Here is a 20,801-nt window from a genome sequence, read left to right as displayed (position 1 = left end):
ATGAGTCTATATTCACACATTTTGATATGCTTTCTTTTCAGACACAAAGTGGGCAACTCTCTGACATCAACATTACCCAGTTGCTTGGGAAAGGAGGTGAATATAACCTCCTATGGCAGAAATACCATCTTTTGAGTTGGGTCAGGATTTCGCTGCATTAAATTGCCGTATTGTCTGTGACTACAAACTGAAACAGGGCTAGCTTGGTTTTGGTAGGCTGGTAATTTGAAGCCCACAAATAGGGCTTGGTATTTTGTAATCAATAGTTGACCTTCTCTATTGTTTTTAGTGATTTGAAACAAAGTTCAGTGACAATGGTTTGTACATAAAAACATTTAAGAAAATAACTAGCCACCCAAGAAATGAAGTAGATATAGAAAGGGCTTGTATTATGTCTTAGATGCTAGCAACCTCATGGAAGTAGTTCCAATGTCCATAGACTCATGTATAGCCTATGTTCATGTTAATAGCATGGAAAATTTTCACTAAAATCTTATAGAAACTGTTGATATTTTGTACCCAGGGGCTGACTCCTGGATACATAAAATGCATACTTAATGAAAATTGTTAGTTTAAGTTGAAAACATCAAATTCTGTCCACTTGCCTTCTTCCCTTTTATTGACAATAAAGCATTGGAAATGCCCCTCTAAGTTTTATCCTTTTGTAACTAAAGATACACGCCTGAGCGGGAAACGTCAGCAGCAGCCCCGCTCTCCACGCCCTCCACGCTGCAGCCATTCCGCCCGCTGGAGCAAGTCCATCTGTGGGCCTGCGGAAATGTACTCTTGCAAGAAGTAACCAATATGAAAAGGATGGCTCCTGTGTCAGCTCTCTGTATCCTAATTCTGCTTCTTTATTTTACGTTAAGCCTATTCTTCATGCTATTTTGAACCAAACAGACACTTTAAAAATTATAAGGAAAAGTCATTTCTGATTGGGTTCCATTCACAATACACACATATCACTTCACCTATGGATGTGACATCAAAAAAGGCATTGGATAGATGTCACCTTTTATTTTATTTTTTTAAATGTTTTTATTGATTTTTAGAGAGAGGAAGTGAGAGAGATAGAGAGATAGAAACATCGATCAGCTGCCTCTTTTTTTAAATTTATTTTTTGTTTTTTTATTTCTTTATTGATTAAGGTGTCACATATTTGTCCTCATTCCCCCCATTCCCATCCCCCATCCCACCCCCCTGTTGTCCTTAACCATTGGTTAGGCTTGTATGCATACACACAAGTCCTTTGGTTGATCTCTCCCTCCTACCCCCACCTTCCCCTACCCTCCCTCTGAGGCCCGACAGTTCGATCGATGCCTCCTTGTTTCTGGGTCTGTTCTTGTTCATCGGTCTATGTTGTTCATCATTTCCCCTAGATGAGTGAGATCATGTGTTACTAGAAATATACTTATAAGAACCGAATGTGAGACGAGCAATAATAGTTATGCTGACAGTCAAATGAATCAGTCTGTAGTGAGTTTCTTTCTGGACCAACAGTTCTTTTGAGACCCAATTTCAATGTCCACCAGTTCCTTATGTGTACATGTCGGCACTGACTTTTCAGCTCTGGGTGGTGGACAAATGGTGGTAATGGAGGTCCGACTCCCTCTGTTTTGGTCTCGGCCGGACCCAGGGGCGCGGCTTCACCCGGACTCAGGGGCACGTGGCCTCACCCGGACCCAGGGGCGCCCCCTACTGGGGATCAAGCCTGCAACCCAGGCATGTGCCCTGACTAGTAATCAAACCAGTGACCTCTTGTTTCCTGGGTTGATGCTCAACCACTGAGCCACACTGGCTGGGCTAGATGTCACCTTTTATTATTTATGTATTTATTTATTATTTTTGGTGGAATTTAATCTTTATTTCAGGAGACTGCAAGATATGAAATTCCACATAGAAATAAGAAACTCACTGAGAGGAGAAGCTTTGTACAGTATGTACAGTTTGGATCTGTTCAAGTATGGATTCATTGTAGAAAGTGCTACACTAACAAACCACATTTAAAAAGAGTTCTTAGTAGAGAAACAGTAAGAAATACTTATACCAAACATAGTACACAACAAACAACTTTGTGCCTCCTAAAAGTTAACTTTTGTACAACCTAAAAGTTAAAGGTCCCAGAAGTGCCATCCTGAATGTGGAATGTATAACCTTCAGAGGTAGTTTCTGGCACAGCATTTTGATCTTCCTCTGTTTAGTGAAGCTTTGTACACAGACTCGTTTTCATGGCTTTGTAGAGCTTCAATTTTGTTCAAACCTCCACATTCTTCAATCATTAGACTTAGTTTCTCGGCAGCCTGAAAGATATTTGAAATGGAATCTAGAATAACCAGAATAATTTTGTTATCTTTCGCAGTTAAGAGGTTCATCAGTGGTTCTATTATGCCACAGTGAATGAGGTATACATTTTGTTCTACTGTTCCACCACTTGTATAGTTGGTCACAGCCCATACAGCTTCCTTTTGTGTCTTAAAGTCTGCCTTAGAAAGAACAACAATGAGGAATGGGACTAATCCCTGCTCCACAACTTGCTGTATCTGGTCCTAGCAGCCGGCTGTGATGTTTGACATTGTCCATGTAGCTTCCTTCTGAACATTAGTTTTGGAGTTCATCAGCAGGCTGGGAAAGACGGCCAGTGCTCCCGCATCTATTACTCCCTGCGTCTGCTCATCTGCCCCAGTGACAATATTTCCTATGGCTCTCAGTGCAGGAGTCACAGTTGGCAATTCAGGTGCTTCACAAGATGGTTCCGCTTTCCGAGACTTGGTTATCAAGTGCGTGCAGTGGGCCCACTGTTGGCTCGTCTTGCAGTTCCTGGCATGTCATCTTTAGCATGTGGTTCCTTACGCAATCTGACCTGGACACTGTCAAACCTTTGTCGCAACAAGAATCCCGTAGCCCCGTTAGATGCTGTTGAGCAGATTCTTCCTACTTTAGGTCGTCTCCTGCATCGTGATGAGGCAGAATTATTAGCAGGTAGCTGCTGGGCCATTTCCTACCTTACTGATGGTCCAAATGAACAGATTGAAATGGTAGATGTCACCTTTTAAACAGAACTTATTTATTCTTTACTTTTCAAGTCTCAAGCACAGAATGTTAGTGCCAAAAGAGCACAGAGATCTCATGCAGCCTCTTCGTTTCAGCACGAAAGGGCTGAGGCCCTTGGAAGAGTCAGGGCGTATGGTTAGTTAAGAAGTGTGCTTCTCACACAACCTTCTCACACAGTCCTTACTGGCCACATGGAAGAACAGGATTGCAAGGAAGTAGCGAGGAATATTTACATGAGTGGATATTCTAGAACCACAATGTGCAATGTGGTAGCTACTAGCCACCTGTGGTTATTTAAATCTCAATTAGTTAAAATTAAATGAAATTTAAAATTCAGTTTCGTAGTTGCAGTAGCCACATTTCAAGCGCTCTATTGCTCATGTGGCCATGGCTACTGTATTGGATGGTGAAGAATTTATAGAGCTTTTCCATCATCACAGAAAATTCTATTGAACAGCTTGAGACGTGAGATTGAGATAGTGACGAAAGGACACCAATATTTGTGTATTGAACAGATTCTTAAAGGCAGAGAACCGCACCTCCTCCACTAGGGGGTGCTCTAACAATTAGTGCATCCCTACAGCTGGACTGAATTTAGAACTCTCAGAGAAATCTCTCCTTATTTTAAGTGTAAGGTAGGTTTCCTTACTTTATCTGATACATTTACTACACTAGGGCCTGTGGCTGTTCAAGAATGGATGTGCAATCATGGACCTGCTGAACATAGGTGAAGCTGAACTATGATTTACTATTCTGTTTAGTTCTCTGATATTGTTTAGTGGAATAATTAGAAAATGCCAGTGCCAGCCAAATCGACTGCATTTTGAGTTGCTCCATATTAACATTAATTATAGAGTCCTGCTAATGGATGTACTTAGGTCTGGGACAGTGGCATATTTCTCCCTCTACTCTCCACCTGTGTTTCCATATAGGCATGTACAGACCTGAGCTGGGTGCCCACTCTGGAGAAGGCACTGGGAGGAAGCCTCTCTCTCTTGGTGACCTTCTGTGTCCAATATAAAATTATTTGATAAGAAAATTGCCTCGTTAATGTATTGTCCAACATTTTAAGCCTTGACTGTATAATCAAGATTACTCTTTTGGGAGAGCATTATGCTAAGCGAAATAAGCCAGTCAGAGAAAGATAAATATCACATGATCTCATTCATTTGTGGAATATAATGAACAACATAAACTGATGAACAAAAACAGATCCAGAGACAGAGAAGCGTCGATCAGACCGTCAAACCTCAGAGGGAAGGCAGGGGAGGGTGGGGGTAAGGGGGAGATATCAACCAAAGGACTTGTATGCATTCATATAAGCCTAACCAATGGACACAGATACCAGGCGGGTGAGGGCACGACTGGGGGGTGAGAGGGGGCAATGGGGGTATAAGGACACATATGTAATACCTTAATCAATAATGAAAAAAAAGAAGAAAAAAAAAGATTACTCTTTTGAAGGGGTGTTTAGACTCAAAATCTGAGACTCACAGAAAATCCAGAATTCATGGAACACTGAACATTTTTTGAAAGAGCAAGTTCACATATATTAATGGATTAAGCTAAAAAAACATATATATAAGTCACAATAGATACTATAGCTACCATTCTTTGAGCCTGCTTTATATATGATTTTATTTAATTTTCCCAATGATCTAAGCAGATGTTCTCATTCTCCATTTACAGAGAAGAAAATTGAGATTTAGAGAAATTAAATTATTTATTCAAGTTCATTCAGAAGTTGAGCAACAGAGCCAGGATTCAAATTCAGGTTCTGACTAGATTCCTTAAAATTCAGTTGATGATCTAAACCCAATTTGAAAGGAAGATATGTAAAGCAGAAAGTATCGATTTAATGCATGGAGCTCATCAAAACCCCTGTAAGCATCTTAATGGGGTATAGGTCTTGCCAATTCAACTTGATTTCTTAAATTTGGTAAACATATGGTAAGCCAAGAATATATTTTACCAAACTTCAAACCATATTTGATTTGAAGCATACTTCCTAGAAAGGTGCTGGGAGGTGCCCTGTCCCTATGACTCAGGCAGGTAAACTGATACACGGAAGGCGGTATGCCCATGTAAAGTTTTCAAATTCAAATTTTTACAGCTCTGGGCTTCACTCCCCCCAAAGCAAAACAAAGTAAAAACCAACCTATTGTGGGCCTAATTCCGTCTGGGGCTTTGGGTGAAGAACGCTTAGGATGTCACTGAGCTTCTAGAAGGCGGCATTCTGAGCGACCTCCCGGGAAGCTCTGGTTGCAGCTGGCTCACTAATTCTTCAAAGTTTAGAAAAAATGGTTTTCCTCCTGTATTTGTCTAAACGATGCAGGTGTTTGCTAATGTGTTCTCCCCTCTTACCTTACTTCATTGGTGAAAATCTACCTTATTGTTCCTTTAAGTAAACTCTCCTTTGACTTTTGGCTTGTCAGGATTTAGAAACTTTTTTTCCCAGCATCCAAAATCTTTTTAATAACAAGGTAGGATCTGGGGTTAGTTTTTGTAGCCGCTGCTGGCCCATGGGCCTCCTGCGCGCTGGAACTTGTGTGGCTGTGAGGGAGGGGTCCCGGCGCCTCTGGGCCCTGGCGAGGGCTGGAGAGCAGGACAGTGCCGCAGCCCTGGGGGCCCAGGGCCAGCTGTCCCAGGGGAGGATCTTCCGCGGCCTTGAGGAGGCGGCTCCATCGCGGCTGCTCACACTTTCAGTTTGGGCGCCTCCTGGATACGCAGTGTCATCCGTTCTAGTCCCACAGCCGCAGAGGGTGAGGGTTGGCCCTCCAGGCCGGGAAGCTTCATCTCCCGGATCATCCAGGAAAGGGACCCAGGCGGCTGGTTGGTGCAACTCAGGAACAGCCTCTTCAGCACCCGTGGTTGAAGGTGGAGCTGGTTCTTCTGGCCAGAAACCTGTCCAGCTTGACCAGCAGCCTTAGGCAGAGGTCCTGCTCTTGGGCTCCTTGCCGGAACCCTTCCGTCTTTGTTGTGGCAGGTGCATGACAGCGCCTAATGCTCCACCAGGTCCTGGCAGGATTTACACATTTTGACTTAGGTATGTATTAGGGATACATTTACGTCAGTAGATTGATTTTATCTCTCTAAAGAGGACCAATCTTTTGATTTTATTTAGTTTCAGATCCAAGACTTCTTCCTGGGAAGGTTATAATTTGGTCAACTTCCTTCCCCCGCTCCCCCAATCACGATTTTTTTAAATTGTAGGAGATAGCAAGCACAAAAATAGCTAAAACTTACATATGCAGTTTTAACAAATAGTTACAGTGGTATCTGTATAGCCATCCCTGAGGTGGAGAAATAAGACAGTACCTGAACCCCAGAGGCAGCCCCAGCTTGCTCATGCCTAGCTCCCCCCGCACCTGCACCTGCAGAGGAAGCTGCCATATTGACTTTTTAAAATATATATATATATATATTTTATTGATTTTTTACAGAGAGGAAGGGAGAGGGTCAGAGAGTTAGAAACATTGATCAGCTGCCTCCTGCACACCCCCAACTGGGGATGTGCCCGCAACCAAGGTGCATGCCCTTGATCGGAATCAAACCTGGGACCCTTCAGTCTGCAGGCCGACGCTCTATCCACTGAGACAAACTGGTTAGGGCCCATCTTGACTTTTTAAAAAATATGTTTTTATTGATTTTAGAGAGAGGAAGGTAGAGGGAGAGATAGAAACATTGATAGGAGAAACATGGATCTGCTGCCTCCTGCTCACCCCCTACTGGGGATCAAGCTGCAACCCCAGGCATGTGCTCTGGCAGGGAATGGAAGGTGTGTGTGTGTGTGTGTGTGTGTGTGTGTGCATGTCTGATAGGTACATGGGAGGACGCTCAACCAACTGAGCCACATTGGCCAGGGCTTATTGCTTATTAGACTCTTACCTTGCTTTCTGAACCTTGTATTCCTCTGTAAGCATACAACATATTTTCCTCTTTTTGGACTGTATATACAAGGAGGATTCATGCTATAAATATTCTATGTCTCTATTGGTTTACAACACTTTCTGGTAGGATGTTCCTTAGTCTCATTGACCTAAAATTTAAAATTGGTCAGAAGCGACTGTCTTTCTCCATGAACGTCTCATTTGGATCCATTTTTTGAGTTGTGTACCATGTTTCTGTTTCAGGGCTCTACAACACATGGGACATGTCTCATTTTATCTTTTTTGAAAACTTTTATCCCTTTATTTTTTAAATTCTTCATTGTTGAAAGTTTTACATATGTCTCCTTTCCCCCTCCATTAATCTCATTTTATCTTTGTATCCCCACAGTGGGTGATGTACTTTGCCTAGAGCAGTGGTCGGCAAACTCATTAGTCAACAGAGCTAAATATCAACAGTACAACGATTGAAATTTCTTTTGAGAGCCACATTTTTTAAACTTCAACTTCTTCTAACGCCACTTCTTCAAAACAGATTCGCCCAGGCCGTGGTATTTTGTGGAAGAGCCACACTCAAGGGGCCAGAGCAGCATGTGGCTCGTGAGCTGCAGGTTTGCCAACCACGGGCCTAGAGTAACGACTAATGATTTCTTTGAGAAGTTTATGGATATGGCTCAGTGGGCCTACTATACACTGAGTGGCCAAATTATTATGATCTCTGAATGCATAATAATCTGGTCACTCAGTATATATATATTAGAGGCCCGGTGCATGAATTCGTGCATGGGTGGGGTCCGGCCAGCCTGGCCTGGGGGAGGGAGGGTACATGGGCAGTTGGCTGGCTTACCTGCTGGTCGAACTCCTGGTTGAGAGAACAATTTGCATATTAGCCTTTTATTATCCTATCTGATAGAAGAGTAATATGCAAATTGACCGTACCTCTGCCACACCCACAAGCCACGCCCACCAACCAATCAGGAGCAAATATGCAAATAAACCCAACCAAGATGGCTGTGGCCACGGAGAGCAGGAGAGAGGCTTGGGTTTCCCCAGCAATGGAGGAAGCCAAGCTTTCCGCCTGCCCTTGCCTGCCCAGGCCTCCACTCAATGCTACAAAGTATCAATGATAGAAGATAAATAAATCCCAACAAAAATGATGTCAGTCAAAGAGCTGGAGAGTGCAGGAGGCTTGAGTTGCCCCCGGAGATGGAGGAAGCCAAGCTTTCCGCCTGCCCTGGCCTGCCTTGGCCTCTGCGTAAGGCTACAAAGTTTCAATTATAGAAGATAAATAAATCCCAACAGAAATGGCTGCTGCCACGGAGCGAGCAGGAGGCTTGGCTCCGCTCCAGGCTACAAAGTTTCAATTATAGAAGATAAATAAATCCCAGATATCAGGGCCTCTGCTTGGGTCGCCGGGGGGCGTGGCTGGCCTGCAAACCACCACAGGCCCCTCACCCAGGCCGCCCCATGCCCCAAGGGAACCCCCACCCTGATCCGGGACACCCTTCAGGGCAAACCAGCCGGCACCCACCCATGCACCAGGCCTCTATCCTATCTAATAAAAGAGTAATATGCAAATTGACCATCACTCCAACACACAAGATGGCTGTCCCCATGTGGTCAAAGATCCTGCCTCCATGTGGACACAAGATGGCCACCACAAGATGGCCAGCAGGGGAGGGCTGTTGTGGGCAATCAGGCCAGCAGGGGAGGGCAGTTGGGAGGGACCAGGCCTGCAAGGGAGGGCAGTTGGGGGCGATCAAGCCTGCAGGGGAGGGCAGTTAGGGGTGACCAGGCCTGCAGGGGAGGGCAGTTAAGGGCAAACAGGCTGGCAGGGGAGCAGTTAGGCATCAATCAGGCTGGCAGGGGAGTGGTTAGGGGGTGATAAGGCTGGCATGCAGAAGCGGTTAGGGGCAATCAGGAAGGCAGGCAGGCGAGCAGTTGGGAGCCAGCAGTCCTGGATTGTGAGAGGGATCCCAGATTGGAAAGGGTGCAGGCTGGGCTGAGGGACACCCCCCGCCCCCCGTGCACGAATTTCGTCCACCGGGCCTCTAGTATAGGATATACACTGAGTGGCCAGATTATTATGTGTTCAGAGATCATAATAATCTGGCCACTCAGTGTATGTTTCTGTGAATACCTAAATAGCCATGTCCAAATTAATAGAATGAAGATGGAGAATTGGTTAGTTAGAAATTCACTTACAGCGAATTTACCTTCCAAAATCTAGCAAACTTTAATCAAGCCCTGGCCAGGGTGGCTCAGTTGTTTGGAGCACTGTCCCAGACACCAAAAGGTTGTGGGTTCAATTCCAGGTTAGGGCACATACCCAGGTTGCAGGTTTGATCCCAGGTTGGGGCATATACAGAAGGCAACTGATCAATGTTTCTCTCCTATGGATGTTTCTCTCTCTCTCTCTCTCTCTCTCTCTCTCTCTCTCTCTCTCTCTCCCCTTTCCTCTCTTTAAGCATGTTCCTTGGGTGAGAAATAAAAAATAAAAATAATACAAGGAAAGATACTCTATTGGAAAATAGGAAAAGGACAGGTTTGAAAGATGCTTAAGCATCAATAAATACATCTTAATACACAGTATACTGCACAAACAACAGTAAAACCATGGAGAAAGAGAAGCACTATAAGCCAGACTAGAAAACTGCATGTGTCTAGTACATCTTGCCATTTCCATGAAATGTGCCCAGCAAATGTCAGACGAACAAACCACAGTATTTAAAACTGCTTTACAGCCCGACCAGCATGGCTTAGTTATTGAGTGTTGACCTTTGAACCAGAAGGTCAGGGTTCAATTCCCAGTCAGGGCACATGCCAGGGTTTCAGGCTCAAGCCCCAGTAAGGGGGCATGCAGGTGGCAGCCGATCAATGATTCTCTCTCATCTGAGTTGTCCAGGATAAAAAGGTAACTAGCAGTTGTTTTAATAACTTTTATGTAAACTAAATGTTGTTTAAACTAGGGGCCCAGTGCATGAATTCATGCACCTTGAAAAGAACTGGGGGCTGAGAGGCTTTGGTGGGCACAGGGACGGGTCTCAGCCCATCCTCCATGCCCCCGCCTCGCCCCTCCCGCTGTGGACGCCGGTCCCCCGTCTGCCAACAGCCCCGCTCCCGCCGCCCGCCGTTGCTCCCATGTGTGGACGGCACCGGCCCCGCTCATACCCACTGACAGCGTGGAGCGATTGGAGCCGGTGCCATCAGTGGGTGCGAGCGGTGGCTGCTGCTCCAATCACCCCTTAGGAGCAGGGGGAGGTGGAGAAGCCCGCAGGGGCCATTGGGGCCAGCAGCGGCCGCTTGCACCCACTGAACCCACTGACAGTGCCGAGCAATTTGGGCCAGCGCTGGACGCTGGCAGCGGGTGCGAGTGGGGCCGGTGAAGGCAGCAGGTGTGTCTGGCAGGACCGTGGAGTGTGGGAGCAAAGAATTTTCAGTAACCACCGGAATTTTCAGTAACCACCGGAATTTTCAGTAACCACCACAGCCCCGATGACAGCAACTGGTGCCCTGTCTTGGTCTGGCGCCCCCGCTCACCTGCTCCACCATCCTGTGGCCGATGCCCACTATGTTCCGCGCTCTGCCGCCTGCTGCCAATGCCTGCCATGTTCTGTGCGTGCCCCCTGGTGGTCAGCGCATGTCATAGTGACTGGTTGTTCAGTCATTTGGTCTATTTGCATATTAGGGTTTTATATATATATAGATGGTATTAAGAATAAACTATTCAGTTCATCTAAATATCAAATTTCCGATGTCATCTAATGGCCTGCATGTATGGATTAATAAGCACTTTATACTTTCTAGGCTACAACTAATGCAACATTCTCAAAGAAACAGTCTCCTAACAGAGTGACTGCTACTATTGAGGAAAGAGACATTATTCAGAACATTGTCTATTTCATTCCTAAGTCAGGACAACTCATCTACTTTAGACTTCAACTTCTAAAGACTGCTGTGATCTACAGAGTTTGGCCATAGAACTATTTGTATTGAAAAGTTAGCCAGCATGCCTTCAGTGAACTTCATTCATTAGTATTAGTCCTGGCAAGGTTTCCATATTTCAGGGTTCATTTTATACTTTAATTTGGTTAGTAGGTCTTTGTTTAATCATCCTAATGAAAGAAGAACAAAGGCGGTTTAGGCGATCCAAGAGAGTAATACACTGTATTTTATCTCTGAAAAAAGCCGGACAAAGCCAGAATGCTGATACTTCTGATTTTCTTCAGGACATTTGGAACCGCAAATCAGCTGGAGGATAAAGATCCTCACTGTACTTAACTGCAGACACCTTCAGAAGAGAAACACGGTGTCAGTCATATAAATCACGTTTTGCCAGCTACACAGGGGTTGGGAGGCAGATTATCTCACCAGAAGAGTTTCTGTTTCCTGGGAGGGGGTGTGTGTGTTTCTTAAATGCCACCTCCTACAATAAAATCACCAGCCAGGCCAGTTTTTCCCCTAACTACGTCTCTTTATGAAGTATTGATGCTAAGGTCAGGCGATGGTGCTGGTGTAAATGAAAATAGTCTGCAGGTTTACTGACAACTGGACGATGTCTATAGCTCCAAAGGGAAACACTTTCCATTCCTTTGCATCAAATTTTCTCAGTCACAGTAGTTCCTCAAGTTCCTGCTGCTCTGTGATTTCCTTCTCCTTCAAAAGCCAAACCCCATTTTCTTCTTATTGCTTGGGTCCCCTAAATTTTTTCTCCTCATGAAATCATCTTTCACAATATACCATTCTCCCCTCATCCAATACAGGCCTTTTCATTCCTGTTTTGACTTCACTAAGGAAAGTGAGTCCTGTCTATTCTCTGTCATGCCTGTGGCATTGGTATGCTACTCTTTTTTCTCCTATTACTTTGTGAAGAATGACTATGCCCAAGTTTTTCACTTTGCTTTGTAACACAGGTATTTTATTTTTGAATCTACATTTCTTTTTGCAGCTTCTTGGACTTCCTTCAGTTGCTGCACAGACAGCCATCCAGTGGAGACTGAGACCACCAGTCCATTTTACACAGGCCACTGAACAGTCAGAAGATGGTAACAACTCTGGATCTCTAGTGACCTGGGCTGGATTCAACTCACTGACCTGGAGGTGAAAGGCTCTGTATTCCATTACTAATCCCTTGAGCTATCCAGCCCCCTGAAAATGATTCTTTGGTTTTATTATTGCAAAGGCCATTTATAAAATCATGAACTGGATTTAGGAAAGCAACCATGAAATAGCAAGGGACAAACTGATTGAAATTCCTTCAATGTAGTAAGGGCTGAAGCCTCTCAGTAGGATTGGGAGACAAGTTAAATATAGGCACCTCCATTCTTATTTCAAACCGGCTCACTTAAACGTGGCAACTTTAGACCCACTGACCATGCCTCTAGGAACTAAATCCTAAATAAAGAAAATGGAAAAGCAAACTATGAAATAGCCAATAATCTTTATTTTGCACTTCCCCACCCCTCTTCACTTTCCAAAAAGCACTAACGGGCATATTGGTGCATGTGAAAATATTGTATAAAGTATTTAGAATGATCTCAAATTAATAAAACAAAAACATGTATCTCAACATAGATGCTTTGTTTTGTTGTTCTGGTAGGGGTAAAAAAGTTGGCTTCTAGAACAAGGACGGCAATGAAATACTGTACTCTTAAAAGGGCTACTCCATTTCCACTGACTTGCAATTTAACATTCATGGCAGAAAACCTCATTTCTCTAACCACATAATAGGTCTTAAAATATGACTAATTCATACACTAATATCAATTTACTTGGCATTAAAAAAATCACAATTTCTATTAATATATTTGTATTAGGCTCAATGCCCATAATCTAGCATTTAAGATATCTATTACACTGGCCCAAATTGGGATTATTTCAAAATCAAGTAAAAGTCCATATTTATTCCAAAGTTGCTAAAATATGTTAATAAAATTTGATGTTTTACATTAAAAATAAAATATTTGGTTTATATCTCAGATATCTATAACATATAATAAATAGTGGGCAGTATAGTAATATAATAAAGTTTTGTGATACCCTGAAATTTGATGAGTTTTCTTTAAAAATTCTTAATATTCTTCATTACAGCCTTAAACCACAATATTAATGAACAAATTTGCAGAAATAAAACAATATAAACACAAAATGCTACAGAATATTTTTTTTTTTTTTTTTTTACTTTTGAGGAATCTACATGTCCTTTAATAAAAGTCAAAGAAATTTACAGAAACAAACCAGATAACAAACCAATTTCAAATAATGAACTACAGGTCTAAGTTGCCATGCTTTCCTTCTAACTGCTAGGGCCCTTTCCCACCGTGTTGTGGGCACTGTGAGGTTCAGCTCATGGTAGATAACTTTCAACTATGGCTCTGTTTTCTAGCCTTCTTTGCTTATGTACAGCAGTAATTACAGACATGGCTGAAATCACAGTGGATTACAGAGAAAGCCAGAATTAAACACGATAAAAATTTAAAAAATAACTGCTTCATAAATATTTATTATTTACACGAGGGCAGATCTTCTAGTCTGCAGAGTTTTTATACAAGTTGATGAAATGTATAAGCAGTGAGAAGAACACCTGCAGTTTAAAGAAGGGCAAAGTTAGAATGCAACAAGACAGAAAATGTGAGTTAACAAAAATAATCTGCATGAGAGCAAACAGGACATGATAGAAACCTTTTTCTTAAAAAATATAAGGTATTTCACAAAAGCCTGAACATTTTACATGTTAATACTAAAAATGGGGGGAGGGGACGCTTCATAAACTTTTATCACAAAAATATTTACCAATACTCCAATTGGAGTTTTCATTTATGTTATTATGATTATCTTACTATAGAGGGAAAGAAGTTGAAAACTGTATACAGCCTAATGATATCATCCTTAAATTACAGCCAAGGTGGTTTACACATCATCTTCTCATCTAATACCTTCATGAAAAGGCCTTGGAGAGAATAAAGAAAATCAGAAGGGAAGATTATGGTCTTTTTATTAATACTTGTCACTGGTAATAGAAAAATGAAGGCCCGGCAGTCCTTGTGCCACACCTGTACTTGAGTTTCCTTCCGTCACACCATCATGTGGCCATAGGCCAGTCTGTTCCAGAGGGAAGCATCCAGAGTGGACGCTGCAGTTCTCTTGTCCTCGATCTCCCGAGATTCCTCATCCACAGGACCTTCGCGGTAGATGGGACAGCAGGATTTCATGGATCCCCATCTGAAGTGGTAGGAAAGAAGCCCCGAGGCCACGCCACTGGTCCGAGCCGCAGAGACGTCAATGTGCCCGATGCTTCCTCTTTTTGTGCTTCTTATCCTTCTTCTTGTTGGCACACTTGGAACAGAACCACTGCATTTCTTCTGGTGGTGCAGCCATTAGTCCAACACAGGGCCTACATGTTAAGAAAAAAGATTTTGGATAAAGAAGTTATACATATACATGTACACACACACACTCTCTCTCTCTCTCTCTCTTTCTATGTTCTTAAATAATTAAATGAAATTTTAAGTCTATGGTATATTCACCAGAAATCCAAGCCAAAGAACTCTAATTTATGTAGCACTATTGTTGGACAAAAGAATGATTATATTACATAATGCCCCTTTTATAGGCCCCACTAGAGAAATTAATTAGCCCATTTATCCTTTCAGCTACAACTAGTATAATTCTTCTGAGCAATGGCTTTGTTTTTATCTTATACCTATCATATATCATGTGACTGAATGGATTTCTATCTTTTTATATCTGATATTTTAAAGATAAAATAAGATTATTTGCATACATTTTGGTAGCATTTCTTTGGTAGTGGGGAGCAGTAGTAGAGAAGTAAAAAAACAGATAAGCTGTCCCTTTATTTCTGCAGTTTATGACATGTTTACAAAGGGGTTATCTCAATGGTACTGTGAAGCTTGGCAGCTCTTTACAGAAAATTACTAGAAGGAAAGGAAAGGGGGATCCCTATATCTCCTTTCTTTTCCATTAGAATGGTATTTAAGTTAAGCAAAATATTCAGAATTTAGGTTAAATAACAATAGTCCCAAGACTTGGTTTTCAAAATTAATTACATTTTATTGACTCAGTGATTTTTGCCCTGAATATGATTCTGAGGATAGCACCTCAAGGGGAGACAATCCAAGATGGACCAAAGTCACTAATCTGCTCTGCAGAGTGTCACCCCCCAGGGAGCGACCGGCATTCATTGATGCTTGGAGCACTCACCAGTGGTACCAGTCATCGCAGCCATCACAGCCGATCATGGGACTCCCATCGTCAGGCTTGTTGCATCCAGGACAGATCCAGATCTGATTGCCCCACTCATCTCGGATCTGAAGTTTTAAATGGGGTTGAGAGGGTGTGTGTGCAAACAGAGATGGAATGGGGGAAAAGAACCAAAAAGAGGGCAGGATAAGAGTGATTACTTTATACTGTGAACCTAATACACTGACATATTAAACTAAAAAAAAAAAGTGGTTAACAATTTATTAAAGTCATGATCATCACCATTCTGGGATCATTTCTAATGAATATTTTAAACTCTTTTGTTTAAGTCATTAAAAAAAGCATTTTATAATAACTTCTGTGAACAATATAGCCTATAGCCACCTTTATCTAAAAAAAATACTGTAAACACAGAAGTTCTTAATAATTAGGGTCTTTATGGCAATAACAACTGTTGTTTTTGAACTATAGAGCTCAACCATATGTATTTCCTCAGTCGCATTCACAGGCATGGAATTCATATGTACAGCCAATAGTGCATGTATCACCTTATTACTTATTAGCCAAACCCTTCTCCTGAACTAGCTGATAAGATCAAGGATATAAAAGAGTTGTTACTAAGTAACTTTCCATTCCCTTTATGACATTTTCAGCAAAGTACAATCACTAAAGGGCAAATGAAATAAGGAACTCATGAAGCCAAAGAACTACACATTTAAATATTATTTTTCTACAAAGATGATGTGCTTTGGAGTTTACTTAACTTACCAGTTCTAAATAAGACACATCCCTAATTGTTCCACTTCCTCAAATTCCACATTAACCAAACCAATTTGGAAGAAACAATTCTATGATGGTCATTCAAAACGAGCAACAACTAAACGCTAGCTTTCACAATAACACAGCATATAATTTCATTCAGTTTATTTTGTAAAGTATGGTTCCTTCCTTCACTTTCAAATATAACACTGACTAGATACGCAAAAAAAAAAAAAAAAAAAGGGCTTTCTTTGTGTGTAATGGGTGTATTGGGGACATAGCTGTTTCAGTCTACTGATGTGCTATTTAAGGCCTGCCATGTTTTAAAAAGTCTCTACAGACAGTCGTGTTCATAGGAAAGCTTCCTAAAGAAAGCTGTGGGCAGCTACATCTCTGACTCAGCCCTCTCTAATTTCAAGGGGAGAGAACCACCAGTTACCACATGCCAGCTGTCTAGGGTTAAGACCAGTCCAGAGCCTATGCCCTGAAGCTGCCATGCATGGCCAGTCTTGCTGCTAGTTGACCTTCCTTGAAATTAGAAGGCCATGACTCTGTTGCTACAAGAGGAATTTGCCATAGCATCCCTAACAACTAACACTGAACACTTGACAGCTCACTAAGTTCTTCCAAACATCTGCTTCATCTAATCATCTTAAAACAACCCTTGGATAGGTTAAGAATAGGGAAGCTGGAGCTGTGGAAAGGTAACTGCGCAGCGACAAAATCATCTGTTTTGCTCTATGGCCTGTATCTTTCCTCCAAATCACACTTCTTCTTCTTAGTCTAAAAAATGTCTCTTAGGAGACAGAAGGCTTTTCATCCACATTGTCTATGTAAATCTGATCCATCTTCAAGGAGTTAGCCTCAAAAGTCCACTGGAGAACCAGAAATTTTAGAGCTAGAACGAACTATAGTGATAATCTCGTCTAACATAAACCCCTTAATTACAGATGAAATGGAGGTCAAATATAAAATCTTTCCTGATCAACCTGCCTTGCACTTCAATTAAACACGTATAGCAATTGGTCCTTGAATGGACCAATTTTTTACAAGTATACTTTTATTGATTTCAGAGAGGAAGGGAGATAGAAACATCAATGATGAGAGAGAATCATTGATTGGCTGCCTTCTGCACACTCCCCACTGGGGTTCAAGCCCGAAACCCGGGCATGTGCCCTGACCAGGAATTGAACCTTGAACTCCTGAGCCGGCTGGGCAAATGGACCAATTTGTTGATCACAGATTTTTGTATCACATCTTCCATTTTTGTCTTAAATAGCCAATTTAATACTTTTCTGTTAATTTTTCAGGTCTTTATATCCTCTCTCAATACTTTCGAGATTTTTATCCTCTGAATCATTATAGTGCCTCCAACATGTAATGACTTGTTGAAATTTCCTTCCAAAATGCCTTAAAAATATAATATTTGCATGATTTATAACAACTATCATGAATCCTACCACATCACTTTTCAATTATATCTTCTTGAAAAGATTTGAGCTATCACTAGGCTTATAGTCACAGTCTATATATAGAGTATTTGGTGGACAAGTTCATGTCATTGCTGAACTCACTCAACAAGGTGAGTTTTGCGATCTGAAGACACACTTGTATACTCAGAGAGCTCTTTGGTCTGGGAGTTCATTTTCATTTATTATGCAAGTCTGGTATATTCTGGACCTTAGCCAATGACATACTATAATTAGTGCTGTTACTTAGAAACAGCAGCTGGCCTATAAGATCTGTATATATTACATAAATTATACTCTTAAGTGAATAACTTAATTGCTTGATCAAAAGTTCAGTGTGAGATTTAAATATCACTATTATTCTCTATATTTATACACTGATATTGTTGTATATATGTATATAACCATATTCTAAAACAATATAAAGAAAAACAATGCTTTGACATATTTATGAAGACTAAATATGCGAACATTGAAATACAATACTTTTCTGCCAAAAGCTTGAAAATGCAATGAAAATATCTTTCCAGTCATAAAGAATTGCCTCTGAAATTCAATAATGATACATATGACACTGCTTTTTAATTGAAAACATTTTCATGATAAAAGAGTAAGCTTTTAAGTGACTTTAAAGAAAACACTGCAAAATAAATGCTGCGTACCACGTAAGTGCTGACGGTCTCCGTTACCACACTCCGCACAGGGGCTTTTGAACTTCCGGCTCCAGAGATGGCAGGGGACGGGGATGGCATCAAAGCGGGGGACGAGGTGGACTGTGCAAGGAGTGGCAAAGGCACTGGGGCAGGAGTGACATGCACTGGCACAGTGGCTGGGACTGACACTGGTGGCGGGGTCTTGGGTCTATTAAGAGAAGGAGCTGGCTTAGCCTCGGGGGCTGGAACCACTTTGCTGATGACACTGTCAACAAAAGAGAAAAGGAAAAGTCAAAACAGAACAGTTGAATCAAACTAAATATTTTAAAACATTATTACAAAGTAACTTTCTTCTTCTAGTAGCAAAATACTTTTCTGAAGAGTCCAGAGACAGCTACAGACCTGAGTTCAAGGCCTTTCACCCATTCACCTCTCAACTTATTCAAGAGTCACATATGTTCGCTGGGGGGTGGGGGGAAGAAAAGCAGTTCTAGCCCCTTTCCTGGTGATATTACCAACTAATAACTAGAGCTGTGCAATGAGGATCTGTCTCTTCATTAACAATATCTTAATCACAGAGCTCATGCAGTGGAAGGAGCACTGGACTCAGAGTCAGGATATCTACATTCAAATTCTAGGTCTGACACAGGCTAGCTATGAGACCCTGGGTAAGTTATTTAAAAATATGATGTACTGAGTGCCTATAAGAAGTTAGATATTATACTAGGCACTTTATATATATAATCTCATCTAGTCCTCACAACAGCTTCAAAGAAGTTATAGTGATCCCATTTTATAGATGAGGAAACAGGATTAAAGATAGAAAGGAACTGGGTAAATGGGTGGCAGGCTTTGAACCATGGTCTTTTGATTCCACAGCTTTCTTCTTTTTTCCTTTTTACAAGTTCTTTTACTTGAAAAAAATATATAAATCATTTCAAGCACAGAGAAAACAGACAGCTTAGGTAACAGACTAGACGTTAGCCCTCTGCCATATTTGCTTCAGGCCTCTCTCCCTCGCTCCTCCAGAAATAAACACTCTCCTCAAGCTGGCAGATCTGTTTTTGTAAATTTGTTCTTTGTATCTTTTCTGCCTTTGTGGGTGCTCATAAATAATACACACTGTACTACTGGTTTATGGGCTTCAACTACACAAACAATATCAAACTATATTTATTTCTTGCAACTAGCTTTTCTCACTTAGTTTTTTAGTGTGAGATATAATTGACAAGTAACATTGTGTAAGTAGGAGGTGTACAATGTGTTGGTTTGATACATTTGTATACTGTAATATGATTAGTACAGCGGCATTAGTGGTATTAGCTAACACCTTTACCATGCCACATAATTATCAGTTCTTTTTGTGTTCAGAACAATGAAGATCTAGTCTTAGTGAGAAGGCTAAAAGGCTAATTCCAATGTAACCCTGATGTTTGGGGTGGGGGGGCCTAGCAATCTGAATCTGTGCCAGTAACCTAATGTACATTCTTGATAACCTATGATTAAGTCACTGCCCCTTTCTCCACAATCTGGTCTTGCAAGACCTGTTTATCTAAAGTACTACTCCCATTTTAGAGAGGCCATAAACCATGAACAATAAACAACCCCCAGAGGGGGTTCTCAGCACTGGCGCCAGGCCAGGCCCTTAGATATGGCCTCACGGCCCCATCTCAACACAGGGGCTTTTTGCAAAGCCAACAAAAGGTCCAGAAGTCCCACCCATATTTGGGGGACAAAGAAACCAAAGGGGATAAAGGAAGAGCTTCCACCATATTGGTTGGCTCAGACTTTGGAGGCAACTCCTCTGAGACCGCCGGTGTAATAAAACTGTGTAACTCCATTTCTCTAAGCATCACTTGGGTTTCTTTGGTCTTCTACAACATCAGCAATTCTGATGTGTATAATCCAGTAATGTTGAAGATAATTGCTATGCTGTGCCTTAGATCTCCAGAATTTATCTATTAGTTGCCCACTTAGTTTTAAGTCTCTTGATTTATCCATGTTGATACATATGATCAATATTTTTTTTTAAATATATTTTATTGATTTTTTACAGAGAGGAAGGGAGAGGGATAGAGAGTTAGAAACATCGATGAGAGAGAAACATCGATCAGCTGCCTCTTGCACACCCCCTACTGGGGATGTGCCCGCAACCAAGGTACATGCCCTTGACCGGAATCGAACCCGGGACCCTTCAGTCCGCAGGCCGACGCTCTATCCACTGAGCCAAACCGGTCAGGGCTCAATATTATTTATTGTACTTGTTAAATGGTACTCCATGGTATGGGTAAGTCAAAGGACTTTTGCTCATTGCCCTACTGAGTGCAGGACATATTGCCTTGTACATGTTATATGCTAACTGTAAATACGTTAAAAAATTTCCCAAGGTACAGTCCGAGATAAAGCTACGGGGTCACAGAGTATGCACCTTTTACCTTGACTAGGAATCCCAAGCTGTTCTCTAAAATAACTGCACCAAATTATCTCTTCCTACTGTTCCACAATTATCTAGGTCTTGCTTTTCTGATCAACAAAGTGAAAATAAATATAGCTGCTTCTGAGAGTTTTGGTGAGAACCTGAACATAGAGAAACATGTCAAACACTATGTACAAATGTAAGTGTTAGCACCAGCAATATACTCATAGTCCTTGTGCATGACAACCCCTGGTACCACCATTGCCAGCCTGCATAATTCCATTTTCTCAAACCACCTCCTCTAAAAAGCATGATTTTTTTGCTATTCTGATCAGAAGATTTTAAG

The 20,801-nt window shown here is 41.7% G+C and overlaps 1 protein-coding gene across 1 annotated transcript in view; it reads right to left on the bottom strand.

The window, feature by feature from the left end:
• Nucleotides 1-13,915: 13,915 nt before the first annotated feature.
• TAF3 (TATA-box binding protein associated factor 3) overlaps nt 13,916-20,801 on the bottom strand; it is a 199,710-nt gene continuing 192,824 nt past the window's right edge. Inside the window, exons 5-7 of the mRNA XM_008155374.3 lie at nt 18,049-18,304; nt 15,159-15,265; nt 13,916-14,331 (exon numbers count right to left, since the gene is read on the bottom strand). Coding sequence (XP_008153596.2) covers nt 14,217-14,331; nt 15,159-15,265; nt 18,049-18,304 — 478 coding nt within the window. The 3' untranslated portion in view covers nt 13,916-14,216. The remainder of the gene's footprint in view (nt 14,332-15,158; nt 15,266-18,048; nt 18,305-20,801) is intronic.

Source organism: Eptesicus fuscus, chromosome 2, assembly GCF_027574615.1.
Source record: "Eptesicus fuscus isolate TK198812 chromosome 2, DD_ASM_mEF_20220401, whole genome shotgun sequence".
NCBI classification, from domain to species: Eukaryota; Metazoa; Chordata; class Mammalia; order Chiroptera; family Vespertilionidae; genus Eptesicus; species Eptesicus fuscus.
Note: the sequence above shows the minus strand (reverse complement) of the source record. Positions and strands in the feature narration are given on the sequence as shown.